The sequence below is a fragment of the Gekko japonicus genome, unplaced genomic scaffold (assembly GCF_001447785.1).
Source record: "Gekko japonicus isolate JY-2015 unplaced genomic scaffold, Gekko_japonicus_V1.1 scaffold1256, whole genome shotgun sequence".
In the NCBI taxonomy this organism is placed as follows: Eukaryota; Metazoa; Chordata; class Lepidosauria; order Squamata; family Gekkonidae; genus Gekko; species Gekko japonicus.
The window spans coordinates 133,141-148,717 of NW_015169211.1; the positions used below are offsets into that span (position 1 = coordinate 133,141).

The 15,577-nt window shown below is 49.1% G+C and overlaps 1 protein-coding gene across 1 annotated transcript in view; it reads right to left on the reverse strand.

The window, feature by feature from the left end:
- LOC107114773 (chromosome unknown open reading frame, human C20orf194) overlaps positions 1–15,577 on the reverse strand; it is a 146,045-nt gene that overhangs the window by 24,601 nt on the left and 105,867 nt on the right. Inside the window, exons 24-27 of the mRNA XM_015416363.1 lie at positions 14,699–14,816; positions 12,931–13,019; positions 10,751–10,909; positions 1,340–1,465 (exon numbers count right to left, since the gene is read on the reverse strand). Of these exons, the coding sequence (XP_015271849.1) occupies positions 1,340–1,465; positions 10,751–10,909; positions 12,931–13,019; positions 14,699–14,816 (492 nt within the window). The remainder of the gene's footprint in view (positions 1–1,339; positions 1,466–10,750; positions 10,910–12,930; positions 13,020–14,698; positions 14,817–15,577) is intronic.

A 15,577-nucleotide genomic window follows, 5' to 3' on the forward strand; every position in this document is an offset into this window, starting at 1 on the left:
TTATTATTATTATTAATAATAATAATAATAAAGTGAACAATAACACATTTATAGATGAGATAGTTGTAAAATTGTAACAATATGATATGCACACGCAGGACACTAAATTGGAATTCTGTCTACTTTTTATACTTTTCTCTCGCTCCCTCTTTTCCCCTCCCCCCTCTTCTTTATATAAACGAATAAAATTATTTTTTTTTAAAAGACCGACAAAGCTTCATTCAAGGCGTGAGCTTTTGTGTGCAGGCACACCTCCTCAGACACAGTCACTGTGACTGAGGAAGTGTGTGTGTGTACCTGAAAGCTGATACCCTGAATAGAACTTTGTTGGCCTTAAAGGTGCCACTGGACTCAGACTTTGTTTTATCACTTTTCATGATTCGCGCTCTGCTCACGGCAACTTGCACTGTCTCCCTTGCCCTGTGGCAAGCTTCTGGGAGGCAGCTTGACCGCACTGTAGTATGAATGGGAATATAAAGATTTTTATAGGTTTTATAGGTTTTTTCCTTCTTGATTGTTCATATTTCTCTGGTTATTATAGATTTATTCTTTAAGTAATATTTTATTAGGATGGCCTGTTATATAGAAGGCTTCCCTCTTGTAGGTCTGATAGTGTTAGCAGACAACATAATAGGTACAAAGTTCATGATTCTGTAGTTCTTAGGGCAAACCTTTCAATGTCTGGGTCAGAGAAGATTTTAGTCTCGTATCAGTAATGAATACTTTTGTTTGGGATATGAAGATTCCTTGCCCATTATCATTTAGGTTAGGTTAAGTAAACACTTAGTTTGACATAGATATATGTTTCTTTATATCTGGCCAATCAGAGGATTATTACTCAAATTACCACTGTCTTTTGTAACCAGTTATGCTGTTTGAATATTGTTTTCTTGATGATGTCAGTCCATGTATAAAATATCATGTATTTCCTGAATATGTTCAGAATATGTTCAGGAAGAAGATGAAGAAGAAAAAGAAGAAAGTTGTCAATTTTTGGTTAACTATTTGGTCTAATTGTTTTCCTATTAATTGAGGCATTTTTCCCGAATATGCTGAGAAGAAAGCAGTCAGTTTTGATGGGTCCTTTGGCCTAACTGTTTCCCGTATTTCATCGCAATAACATACAAGAACTTCCTCCTCATTTTGACCTCAATGTTCTATTTTTGACTGCATATTAATTTGTACAACAGCAGGGAGCCCACCCTCCCTGGGGGCTTGGCGACACGGAGCCCTGCTCGCAAGGATCCCCCACTCCTCCACTTGCACCCGGCTGGATGACCTTGGGCTGGACAAACAAGCTCCCTAGTGCCGCAGAGAGGGGCCGACTCGCAGAGCATACCTGTGCTCCATGTAACAGCTCGACGGTTCCACGCAAGTGGAGACGGCGCCAATGACGAAAGAGGCCCTGACTTCGGCGTCTGGGTGAGTCTGCAGGGCCTGCACAACGTCAATCACATCTGTGTATCTGCGGAGAGAACAAAGGCGACGACCTGTGAAGTGACGGGGCCAGATGGGAACTATGCCACCGCCGGGGGTTCTGGGGCCGGGGAGACACGATAAGGTGCGATTCCAGGAACTGTGGCCCGGTTCCCCGGGGCGAAACACTTTTGGCATCGTGACAGCAACCGACGCAAGGTTTTCAGATCATAAGAACGTAGGCAGACACGCTGGATCAAACCAAAGGCCCGTCGAGGTCGGCGTTCTGTTCACACAGTGGCCAACCAGAGGCCTGTAAGAAGCTCAGAAGCAGGACGACTGCAACAGCATCCTCCCGCCCGTGCTCTCCAGAGCAACCGATACCAAGAGGCAGACTGCCTGTGGTACTGGGTGGACAAGGAATCCATCATGACTCGCAACCAAGGGTCCCTCTAAGCTGTGGAGTCTTGTGAGCAAAAATACCACTTTGTGAGCTACTGGCATTAGAGTTGTGAGCGAGCTGTTTGGCTACTGCATAAATGAGTTTGCTCTGGAGCCCTCCTTCCTGAGCGAAGGCAAAAAAACTGTGAGCCGGAGGCTAAAAAAAACTGTGAGCTGGCTCGCACTAACTCCGCTTAGAGGGAACACTAACCTCTGATAGGCCCGTCCTCTATGAAATTTGTCCACAACCTCTTTAGAGCCTCCTAAGTTTGTGACCATCACGACGTTCTGTGGCAGCGGGTTCCACAAATTAACTATGTGCTGGAAGGAGGAGGAGGAGGAGGAGGAGGAGGAGATTGGATTTAGACCCCGCCCTTCACTCAGAGCGGCTTACAGTCTCCTTTCCCTTCCCATCCCCACAACTGACACCCGGTGAGGTAGGCAGGGCTGAGAGAGCTCTTGACAGAAACTGCTCTTTCAAGGACAGCTCTGAGAGAACTTATGACGGAACCAAGGTCACGCCACCAGCTGCATGTGGAGGAGTGGGGGGATCAGGTCTGGTTCTCCCAGATTAGAGTCCACGCACTTAACCACTACACCAAACTGCTGCCTTTTGTCTGCCCTGAATCTCCCACCTCTTCAGCTTCAGGGGATGACCCCGGGTTCTAGTATTATGGGATTAAATATTATTTAACTGCTGTACACTGCCCTGAGCCCATTGGGGAGGGCGATAGATAAATCTGATAAAATAAATAAATAAATAAATAAACGCATGCATGCAGGGGGAGGCAGGGAATGGAACGTGCCAGAAGAATGGCAATCGTAAGAACGTAAGAACATAAGAGACGCCAATGTTGGATCCGGCCAAAGGCCCATCCAGTCCAACACCCTGTGTCACACAGTGGCCAGAAATACCAGGAGCCATCAGGAGGTCCAGCAGTGGGGCCACGACACTAGGAGCCCTCCCACTGTCCCCCCCCCAAGCACCAAGAATACAGAGCATCCCTTGCCCCAGACACAAGAACATAAGAGAAGCCCATGTTGGATCAGGCCAATGGCCCATCCAGTCCAACACTCTGTGTCACACTTTTTTTTTAAAAAAAGTGATACATCAGGACCAAGCTGGTTTCCTCCCAAAGAGGCAGATGAAAAATAACATAAGACCCTATCTATACCTTGTGTCTTAAATAACATAAGAACAGTTATTAATATAATCGAATACTATGAACAACATCCAGAGAAACAAATGGCACTGATATTTTTGGATGCGGAGAAAGCATTCGATAATGTTTCTTGGGACTTTCTAAAACTAAAACTGATGGCTTGGGAATGTGGGAAGGACTTTATAGTAAACAACATGCAAATATAGTGGTAAACTCGGAACTAACAAATAAAATAGAGATTCAAAAAGGCACTAGACAGGGTTGCCCACTGTCGCCGTTACTCTTCATATTTATATTAGAGTCCTTAAATGACAATATAAGACAAAATCAACTAATAAAAGGCTTGAAAATCAGAGATGAAGAATACAAGCTCCAAGCCTTTGCTGACGATTTAGTTTTTATTATAGAAAACCCGTCAACTACTGCTGCAAATCTGCTGAAGGAAATAGAAGCATACGGAGGGGTGGCAGGTCTTAAAATAAACTATAAAAAAACGAAAATGCTGACTAAAAATTGTCCACAAAAGGTGGAATTAGAATTACAAGAGCTGACGAAACTGCAAATAGTAAAAAAGGTGAAATATTTAGGTATTATGCTAACAAACAGAAACAGTATGTTGATAGAGAACAATTATATTAAATTAAGGGAGGAAGTTAAAAAGGATCTCGATAAATGGAAAGACTTACAGCTGTCCATGATGGGAAGAATTGCAACGATTAAGATGAATATCCTTCCCCGCTTCTTATTTTTGGCACAAAATATACCAGTATTAAAAGCGAAACAATATTTTTTAGACCTAGACAAAATAACAAGATCCTTTATCTGGCATCCTAAAAGAGCACGAATTAAACTAAAGATATTACAAGATAAAAAAGAGAGGGGTGGCACGGGCCTTCCAAATTGGCAACTGTACTTTCAAGCCGCAGCCAGGGTATGGGTCAAGGACTGGGTCCATTTGACCAACTGGAGAACACTCTATTTGGAAGGCCACGACCTATATATGGGGTGGCATGCGTACCTGTGGTACGGGAAAGATAAAATACACTCAAACTTTCACAACCATATTATTAGAGCGGCGCTAATTAAAATATGGGATGAAATGAAATATAGATATTACTCAAAGACCCCAAGATGGATCTCCCCCCTCGAAGCTTTTATAAATAACAAATTAATGACAAAGGAAAAGGCAATATCCTACGATGTCTTATTAGATGAAAACAATAAATTAAGACCTTTTGAAAGATTAGAGGGACAAAATATTTATCTAACATGGTGGGAAAAAGCACAATTGCAAGATAGATATAATAAAGATAAAACCAATGAATTTACAATCGGAAAAACGGATTTGGACAAGATATGGCTATCCTCCAACGACAAACTTATACAAAAACTTTATAACCTCCTCCTAGATGAATTTCAGCTAGACGAGAATATAAAAGAACCCATGATCCTTTGGATGAGAGATTTGGGAAAGACCATACAAATGGAGGAATGGGAAAAGGTTTGGAAATCTATGAAGCTAATGAGGGCGGTAGCATTTAAGGAAAATATATTTAAAATGTTCCATAGATGGTATTGGACGCCAGAAAAATTAGCAAAAGCATATAAAACAGCAAACAAAAATTGTTGGAGATGTAAAAATAATGTAGGAACTTTTATTCACATGTGGTGGAACTGTGAAAAAATATTTAACTTTTGGAAATGTGTAAAAAGTTTAATTAGTGAAATGCTGCACATAGATTTAAAGTTATGTCCGGAGACTTATTTGTTAAATGTAATCCCAAACGAACATAAAAAGGAAAATGTTTATGTATTAACATATATGCTCACAGCAGCTAGGATCTTGATCGCCAAGAACTGGAAACAAGAAAAGATTCCAAAAAGAAAGGAACTAATAGAGAAAATTATAGAGGTCGCGGAAATGGACAAATTAACTGTAATTCTACAAAAGAAAGATGACATGGTGTTTAAAGAACGGTGGGCAGATTTTTACAAATGGTTAAAAGATAAACCTTTGGGATAGACTCGAGATGATATATGTAATACAAATGTAAAAGATGTATATCGTTTTATTTTGAACTAAAAAACTTAAATAAACTGTTAAAAAAACAACAACAACAACACTCTGTGTCACACAGTGGCCAAAAATACCAGGAGCCATCAGGAGGTCAAGCAGTGGGGCCAGGACACTAGGAGGCCTCCCACTGCCCCCCCCCCAAGCACCAAGAATACAGAGCATCCCTTGCCGCAGACACAAGAACATAAGAGAAGCCCATGTTGGATCAGGCCAATGGCCCATCCAGTCCAACATTCGGTCACACAGGTGCCATCAGGAGGCCCACCAGTGGGGCCAGAACTCCAGAAGCCCTCCCACTGCCCCCCCCAAGCACCAAGAATACAGAGAAGCCATGTTGGATCAAGCCAATGACCCATCCAGTCCAAAACGCTGTGTCACACAGTGGCCAAATATACCAGGGGCCATCAGGAGGTCCACCAGTGGGGCCAGGACATTAGAAGCCCTCCCACTGTTGGCCCCCCCAAGCACCAAGAAGACAGAGCATCACTTGCCCCAGAGCCCCTATCTATACCTTGTGGCTAATAGCCACTGATGGACCTCTGCTCCATATGCCTATCTAATTCCCTTTTGAAGCCATCCATGCTTGTAGCCGCCACCACTTCCTGTGGCAGTGAATTCCATGTGTCTTTACGCTTGGGAGAAACCCGTGTGGCGGTGGATACCTTCAAGCAAAGCAGGGAAGTGAAACTTATCTACAGGGATGGTTTGATGGAGCCATGCCATTTGTCCTGTGGCAGTGAATTCCATGTGTCTTTACGCTTGGGAGAAACCCGTGTGGCGGTGGATACCTTCAAGCAAAGCAGGGAAGTGAAACTTATCTACAGGGATGGTTTGATGGAGCCATGCCATTTGCCTGGCCTAGAAAAGGAGGAGGCTGGGGCTTCACTGGGCAGGGGGCCTCCACTGAATATTTATCTTGTACCAAAGAGCATGCGAAGGGCTGCTAGAAAGCACCCCAAAAAGACAGAGTATGATGCATACAAATAGGGAGGGCAGGAAGGGCTGCACCAGTGCTCAGTTCTCCTCGTGGCCCTTTCTGACACGCCCCGGGAAAGGCTGATCGCCACTTTGGGGCCAGGAAGCCAATTTTCTCCAGGTCAGTTTGGCCAGGGATCCGGGAGGGTTTTTTTTTTTGTCATCTTCTGTGCATGGAACAGGGGTCACTGGGGGTGTGGCGGGGGAGGCATTTGTGAATTTCCTGCCTTGTGTGGGGGGTTGGACTAGATGACCCTCCAGGTCCCTTCCAACTCCATTATGCTATGATTCTAGGGCTTAAAATCTAGAACTGGCAGGCAAGACAAAGAGGAGGTCAGACGACTGACATGAAGACTGGTAGAAGCAAGTCTGATGGGGAAGAAGAAAAAGAAGAAGAGGAGGAGGAGGAGGAGGAGGAGGAGATTGGATTTAAACCCCGCCCTTCACTTGGAGTCTCAGAGCGGCTCACAGACTCTTTACACAACAGACACCCTGTGAGGTAGGCAGGGCTGAGAGAACTCTGAGAGAAAGTGCTCTTTTTCAAGAACAGCTCTTATCAGAACTACGGCTTGCCCAAGGTCATCCAGCCAGGTGCAAGTGGAGGAGTGGGGGAATCAAACCCTGTTCAGCACTCAGAGCGGCTCACAGACGCTTTCCCCTCCCCACAACAGACACCCTGTGAGGTAGGCAGGGCTGAGAGAACTCTGAGAGAAAGTGCTCTTTTTCAAGAACAGCTCTTATCAGAACTACGGCTTGCCCAAGGTCATCCAGCCAGGTGCAAGTGGAGGAGTGGGGGAATCAAACCCGGTTCTCCCAGATTAGAGTCCGTGCACTTAACCACCGCACCACACTGGTTCTCAGTAAGCAAAGAGGCAAAGGCGACACATGGCCATGCTGTCGGTCCGTCTGGTTCAGCACTCTGCCTGGCCGGGGCTTTTCCCTCCCAGGCCAGGAAAGGTCTTGGCGTGCACCTTGTATTTAAGGCCCTTTTATCGAGACATGTTGGGGGACCAAAACTGGTGGTTTCTACACACAAAGCCCGTGCTCCGCCACTGTGCTATCGGCCTCTCTTGCTTCGCTGGACAGAGAAGGGGAGGGGGCCTTGGCCACGGAAGAGCCTCTGCTCTGCATGCTGGAGGTCCCGGGTTCGATTCCCGGCACCTCCAGCTAGAAGGACCAGGCACTAGGTGGTGTGAAAGACCTCCGCCTGAGACCCTGGAGAGCAGCTGCCAGTCTGTGTGGACAATGATGACTGTGAGGGAGCCAGGGACTGAGTCAATGGAAGGCAGCTTCATAACTACACATACACGCATGTATGCATGTATGCATTCATGTATGAATGGCCATTTGAGGCAGCCAGGGAGGGGGAGAAGGAGGAGAAGAGCTGGTTTGGTGTAGTGGTTAGGAGTCGGGACTCTAATCTGGGAGAACCGGGTTTGATTCCCCACTCCTCCACATGCAGCTGCTGGTGTGACCTTGGGTCGGTCACAAAGTTCTCTCAGAGCTGTTCTCTCAAGGGCAGTTCTTGAAAAGAGCTCTCTCAGCCCCACCTAACCTCCCAGGGTGTCTGTTGTGGGGCGGGGAATGGAAGGGAGATTGTCAGCCGCTCTGAGACTCCTTTGGGTAGTGAAGGGCCATGGGGGAGTTCATCTCTTTTTATACCCCACCCTTCACTACCTGAAGGAGTCTCGGAGCAGCTTACAATCTCCTTCCTTTCCACTACCCACAACAGACAGAAGGTGAGCATGGGGCCTCTACTGGGGCTGAGAAAGCTTTACTGGGGCTGAGGGAGCTCTGAGAGGACTGCCCTTGAGGGAACATCTCTGAGAGAACTGGTGACTGTTCCAAGGTCACCCAGGTGGCTGCATGTAGAGGAGTGGGGGAATCAAACCCGGTTCTCCCAGATTAGAGTCCGCTGCTCTTTAACCACAACACCACAGCTGGCAGTAGTGCAAGGGATCACAACTGGCCCTGCACGCCAAGCAAAAAGCTCTGGCATGCCACCTTTGGGCACAGAGGCAGTGCCTTCGCTGTTTGTCAAACTGGGAGGCAATGGTTTTCAATTCCGGCCTGAAATGGCCGTATGCCATCTCCAGCTGGGAAGGGAGGGACGGGGAGGGGAGGATGAAGGTTTTTTTAAACAGAGGCTACGACCTTGCTTGTCAGAAGGACAAAAGGTTACGTGCCGTGGGTCTACCTGTGTTCGTTTCAATCACAAAATGTCAAAAGGGACATTTTCGGCCTCCAGAGAGATTTCCCGCCATCCTTCGGAGGATTTTGAAAAGGCTTGTTCTGCCTTGAACAATCGGGACGTGGGACTCGGCTCCTCGGGCTTTTAAGTGGAAATGCATCTAGGTGTTCTTTAAGATGCCCGGATTTGGTCTGTGATGCCGCTGGACAGAACAGCCATTCCCTGAGAAAAGGTTTTATGGTGCGTCAGCCAAAGGACAGAGCTCACCCGAGCTGCTTCCACAGTGTGTTACCCCTTCAAATAAAAGGCAGTGGATGTGAAATATGGGAGGAAAGTACATTCTTAGGCTTGGAAGACGCAGCCCGAGAGCATTTTACTGGGTATCTTGGGACCATTTGAAACATACTTGTCTTTACTACCTCCCGTATTAAAAGCCTGAGATTTATTATACTGGACACGGATATTACACTCACGCAACTTAAACCTTAAAAAAAAAGAGGCTCTCTCGACAGACATCTGTTCAGTTGTTCGGGTCCATTTTGTGGAGTACGTGTGCTGGCCAATGCTTCCTCTAAGCCTTGGAGTCTTGTGAGCAAAAAGTCTGCTTTTGTGAGCTACTGGCATTAAAGTTGCGAGCGAGCCATTTAGCGACTGCCTAAATTAGATTGCTCTACAACCATCCTTCCTGAGCTAAGACAAAAAAAAATGTGTGAGCTGGAGGCTAAAAAACTGTGAGCTAGCTCACACTTACTCCGCTTAGAGGGAACACTGGTGCTGGCAGAGAAAGACCAAAGCATCTAACCATTTTAAAGGGCCCCCCCTTATGACATGGGTGAGGGCTGAGTTATTTTATTTTGGTAATTCCTATCCGGATTTTCTGTACAAGAACACCCAGACAGGGCTGATAAAATATTGGCTAATTTCACACGAATACACACACCCCACCCACACCTTTAACATACTGCATATAAATCTGCATTTGGGGCCAAAACCATCATGCACAAGTGACACTCAGAGTTGTTCTCTCAAGAGGCAGTTTGGTGTAGTGGTTAAGAGCGCAGGACTCTAATCTGGGAGAACCGGGTTTGATTCCCCACTCCTCCACATGCAGCTGCTGGTGTGACCTTGGGCCAGTCACAACTTTTCTCAGAGTTGTTCTCTCAAGAGGCAGTTTGGTGTAGTGGTTAAGAGCGCAGGACTCTAATCTGGGAGAACCGGGTTTGATTCCCCACTCCTCCACATGCAGCTGCTGGTGTGACCATGGGTCAGTCACAAGTTCTCTCAGAGCTGTTCTCTCAAGGGCAGTCCTCGGAAGGGCTCTCTCAGCCCCGCCTACCTCACAGGGTGTCTGTTGTGGGGGGGGGAAGGGAAAGGAGATTGTAAGCCGCTCTGAGACTCCGAGTAGAAGGGCCAGGGGTATAAATCCAGTCTCTTCTTCTTCTTCTTCTTCTTCTTCAGAATTCTGGGTTAGATCCAATGGATGCATTTCACGATCCATGGATTTTATCCTCTAGAAGCTCTTGCACTGGGAGAAAACTCCTTGTGCCAGAGGAAAGTGACGTCGTTAACAAAAACCAATCCACGCGATCCAAATTTCTGTAAGAGCTCAGTGGGCTTCAGCAGTTGGGCTTCCCCTTCTCAGCCTCCCCCCTCTACTGCCAGCACTGATTCAGAAGATGGGACAGTGGAAACAAAAAACAGAAGTTTATTTCAGTGGTATTATTATTGCTCAAATAAGCATTTGATGACTGTGAGGTGACATGATCAAGATTTATACGATGATGCCTGGGATAGAGCAGGTAGAGAAAGAGGTACTTTTCTCCCTTTCTCATCATACGAGAACTCGTGGGCACTCCATGAAGTTGCTGAGCGGTTGGGTTAGAACGGATAAAAGGAAGTCCTTCTTCACCCAAAGAGTGATTCACACATGGAATTCACAGCCACGGGAGGGGGTGGCGGCTACAAGCATGGACGGCTTCAAAAGGGAATTGGATAAGCATATGGAGCAGAGGTCCACCAGTGGCTATTAGCCACAAGGTATAGATTGGGGCAAGGGATGCTCTGTCTTCTTGGTGCTTGGGGGGCAGCAGTGGGAGGGCTTCTAGTGTTTTGGCCCCACTGCTGGACCTCCTGATGGCACCTGGTATTTCTGGCCACTGTGTGACACAGAGTGTTGGACTGGATGGGCCTTTGGCCTGATCCAACATTGGCGTCTCTGTTATGTTCTCTTATGTACTCATCTGTCAAGCTCATCTTGGGCGTTCATCAGCAAGTGTGGAGATTTTTAAAAATTTACCTCATGGTTCCCCCCCCCCCAATTTTTTTCTCTCCAAACCTGGAAATTCTCCCCCTACCCAGCTTTGCAGAAATATTTCTCCTCTCTGCACACGGCCCCACTGTTTAGATTTTTCAATCTGCATTGCACAGTGTTAGATATATTAATGATGAGCACGACGTTCCACGCACAGCCTGGAGAAGCTTCCTTACCCTTGCAGAACCACCAGCAACCTTGGCTTCTTCCTGCTGTAAGCGGAGAGGCGAGTGCTTCGGCTGTGCTGAGATTCTACGACGCTCGTCAGGTACTTCTGGAAGTGGGCGGCGCTGAAACACTCGGGGCTATCCATGGTTTGGCGATAGACCAGCCACCTAAAATACGACGCGGACAGAATAAAGCCCGGCTGTTTCTGCCTCTCTTTCTATCAGTGCAGCTTACTGCATTTCCCCTCCGCTGTTTCTACAAATCGTGAGCATCAGAGGGAAAAAATCACCCTAGGAGCAGACCTTCCGTTTTACTTCATGCTGAAATCGAAGCACCGACAGTCTGGTGATCCCAGCGAGGCTGTCGTGAGAACTGGCCTCAAGGCAGCGGCCTGGAAGGGCGGCACATTTCTTTAGAGGCCAGAGGTTGACTGGCTCTTTAACTGGCAAGGAAACGGCCATGGAGGGCACTGGACACCAGCAGCAAGCCAGCCTCAGCCCCAGTGATGTTGCCAGAACTGCCAGGACTAAGAACATCGGAAGGGCCCTGCTGGATCAGGCCAGTGGCCCAGCTAGTCCAGCATCCTGCCTCACAGAGTGGCCAACCTGCTCCTCTGGAGGGCCAACAACAGGGCAGAGAGGCCGCGGCCTTCCCCTGATAAGAACCTCAGCAGAGCCCTGCTGGATCAGACCAGTGAGGGTCCATCTAGTCCAGCTTCCCGTCTCACACAGGGGCCAGCCAGGTCCTCTGGAGGGCCAACAACAGGGCAGAGAGGCCGCGGCCTTCCCCTGATAAGAACCTCAGCAGAGCCCTGCTGGATCAGACCAGTGAGGGTCCATCTAGTCCAGCTTCCCGTCTCACACAGGGGCCAGCCAGGTCCTCTGGAGGGCCAACAACAGGGCAGAGAGGCCGCGGCCTTCCCCTGATAAGAACCTCAGCAGAGCCCTGCTGGATCAGACCAGTGAGGGTCCATCTAGTCCAGCTTCCCGTCTCACACAGGGGCCAGCCAGGTCCTCTGGAGGGCCAACAACAGGGCAGAGAGGCCGCGGCCTTCCCCTGATAAGAACCTCAGCAGAGCCCTGCTGGATCAGACCAGTGAGGGTCCATCTAGTCCAGCTTCCCGTCTCACACAGGGGCCAGCCAGGTCCTCTGGAGGGCCAACAACAGGGCAGAGAGGCCGCGGCCTTCCCCTGATAAGAACCTCAGCAGAGCCCTGCTGGATCAGACCAGTGAGGGTCCATCTAGTCCAGCTTCCCGTCTCACACAGGGGCCAGCCAGGTCCTCTGGAGGGCCAACAACAGGGCAGAGAGGCCGCGGCCTTCCCCTGATAAGAACCTCAGCAGAGCCCTGCTGGATCAGACCAGTGAGGGTCCATCTAGTCCAGCTTCCCGTCTCACACAGGGGCCAGCCAGGTCCTCTGGAGGGCCAACAACAGGGCAGAGAGGCCGCGGCCTTCCCCTGATAAGAACCTCAGCAGAGCCCTGCTGGATCAGACCAGTGAGGGTCCATCTAGTCCAGCTTCCCGTCTCACACAGGGGCCAGCCAGGTCCTCTGGAGGGCCAACAACAGGGCAGAGAGGCCGCGGCCTTCCCCTGATAAGAACCTCAGCAGAGCCCTGCTGGATCAGACCAGTGAGGGTCCATCTAGTCCAGCTTCCCGTCTCACACAGGGGCCAGCCAGGTCCTCTGGAGGGCCAACAACAGGGCAGAGAGGCCGCGGCCTTCCCCTGATAAGAACCTCAGCAGAGCCCTGCTGGATCAGACCAGTGAGGGTCCATCTAGTCCAGCATGCTGTCTCACACAGGGGCCAACCAGTTCCTCTGGAGGTCCAATGACACGGCTTGGTGCTGACGACAGGTTGTGGCAGGCTTGCTCATGGTTCCCCTGAGCTCTGCCGGCAGCTGGGTCCAAGGGGAGTGGCCAAGGCCCCTCAGTTAGAACTCAACTAACAGAAACCCGGTAAAAGGCAGCAAAGCACACCTGTGCCTGTCGCCACCAACGGGATCTGAGCCAAGAAGCCCCTCTTAGGGTCGTTTCGCTCACTTCTGAGACACCTTAAGTGGCCCCGTCAGCCCCTCCTGGAGACATGTTGTGCCACTGTGAGTTTTACTACGGCTGTCTCGGGGCACCAAGTGTGACACTGCTGCAAAAAAAACCCCAAAACAAGACGGACGTAAAGCTCTACCGACCTTCCGTATTCTTTGTTAAAGGTGACCAGGAAAGTACAAAGGTCACTCGAGCGACATCCAGGAAGGCCTGTTAAGATGGTGATCACCACCTGCAATGGGAAGGAAGAGTCTAGTTCGGTCACCGGTATTGCTGACCAGCAATCAGGCAGAAATCTGGATAAAAAGAAGCTTGAACACATGAAGCTGCCAGATACTGAATTGAGACCATTGGTACGTAGAGGTCACTACTGTCTACTCAAGAGTGTCAGCAGCTCTCCAGGGTCTCAGGCAGGGAGGTCTTTCCCATCACCTCCTGCCTGGTCCTTTTGACTGGAGATGCCGGAGATTGAACCTGGGACCTTCTGCATGCCAAGCAGAGGCTCTTCTACTGAGCCACAGCCCCTCTTTACAGCTCTCCAGGGTCTCAGGCAGAGAGGTCTTTCCCATCACCTCCTGCCTGGTCCTTTTTAACAGGAAATGCCGGGGATTGAACCTGGGACCTTCTGCATGCCAAGCAGATGCTTTGCCACTGAGCCACAGCCCATCTTTACAGCTCTCCAGGGTCTCAGGCAGAGGTCTTTCCCGTCACCTCCTGCCTGGTCCTTTTGAACTGGAGATGCCTGGGACCTTCTGCATGCCAAGCAGAGGCTCTGCCACTGAGCCACGGCCCCTCTTTACAGCTCTCCAGGGTCTCAGGCAGAGGTCTTTCCCATCACCTCCTGCCTGGTCCTTTTGAACTGGAGATGCCGGGGATTGAACCATGGACCTTCTGCATGCCAAGCAGAGGCTCTACCACTGAGCCACAGCCCCTCTTTACAGCTCTCCAGGGTCTCAGGCGGAGGTCTTTCCCATCACCTCCTGCCTGGTCCTTTTAACTGGAGGTGCCAGGGGATTAACCTGGGACCTTCTGCATGACAAGCAGAGGCTCTTCCATTGAATGAGAAAGGGTCCACTGGAAGGCAGAAGTTTGCAAAACTACTACGCTTGCTTAAAGCAAATTATTAAAGTCTCAGCTCCTTCAATGCTGTGTGTCCGCCCCCCCCTCGCATAACCACAGCATCCCAAGCTTGATGCTGTTCCTGCAAAAATATGCACGCTTAACTGAACCTTTTAAAAAATTGCATAATCGACCCCAAGGTCTTTGTTGATGCAGAAAAAAAAACCCCAGCCTCTCAAACGCTCCCCGTTTTTGGAAACACATTAGAGCTACAAGCTGTTTTCAAGACAATCACACCTTTCAAGCTTGTTCTGGTGACAAATGTCAGGTCTCAGAAACGAAGGCAAGGAGATGTCGCCGTGGCTAACAGCCACTGATGGCCCTGACAGAGTAAGGGAACCGGCTACGACGCAATGCTCCCACTAAGCTGTGAAGTCTTGTGAGCAAAAATTCTCCTTTGTGAGCTACCGGCATTAAAGTTGTGAGCAAGCAGTCTGGCTGTTGCATAAATTAGCTTGCTCTGGAGCCCATCCTTCCTGAGCCAAGACAAACGTGTGTGAGCCGGAGGCTAAGAAACTGTGAGCCAGCTCACACTAACTCAGCTTAGAGGGAACACTGCTCTGGAGCCCATCCTTCCTGAGCCAAGACAAGCGTGTGTGAGCCGGAGGCTAAGAAACTGTGAGCCAGCTCACACTAACTCAGCTTAGAGGGAACACTGCTCTGGAGCCCTCCTTCCTGAGCCAAGACAAGCGTGTGTGAGCCGGAGGCTAAAAAACTGTGAGCTAGCTCACACTAACTCAGCTTAGAGGGAACACTGGCCACGAGTCCCATCCGAGCCGTTCGCTGACTCACCTTATCGTTCTCTGCCTGGTTACCAGGAATGGCTTCCGACTGCTGCAGCAGCAGAGGCAGGTGGGCTCTCGTCACCGGTTCGTGGCTTACGCTGCTGACTGTGAAGTGCCGCAGAAACCTTTAGGGGGGGGGAAATAAGACCTAGCACCGCTGCAAGAGTCCCACTTGCCCTTCAACTCTTGTGCAAGAGGAAGCACAGGACAACGGCGGTGGTAGTCTTTTAGGAAGGATGTTGACAAGCTCGAGCGTGTCCAGAAGAGGGCAGCCAGGATGGTGAGAGGGTTGGAGTCCAAGTCTTAGGAGGAAAGGCTGAGAGAGTTGGGTCTGTTTAGCCTGCCTGGGAAAGAGAAGGCTTAGAGGGGACATGATTGCAGTCTTCCAATATCTGAAGGGCTGTCATGTAGAAGATGGAGCAGATCTATTCTCTCTTGCTCCGGATTGCGAGACTAGATCTAATGGGTGGAAATTACAAGGGAGTCGCCACCAGCTAAATATCAGGAGAAACTTCCCAACTGTGAGAGTGGAGGTGGTGGATGCTCCTTCGCTGGACATTTTCAAGCGGAGGCTGGATGACCATCTTTCGGGTATGTTGTAGGTATGTAGAGTTATCTTTCAGCTATGCTCCTGCAGAGTGCAGGGGGTTGGACTAGATGACCTGCAAGGTCCCTTCCAACTCTAACATTCTATGATTCTGCTTCACGTCAAACGCATTGTGCACCCATTTGTGCAAGAAATTTCTGGGCCCCATGATATACAGGGAAGAAAGCGCTGGCGGTTGCATGAGATCTTAGAATCATAGAATCTCTAAGGAAGAGGAGGTGGAGATTGGATTGATACCCCTCCCTTCACTACCAGAAGGAGTCTCAGAGTGGCTTACAA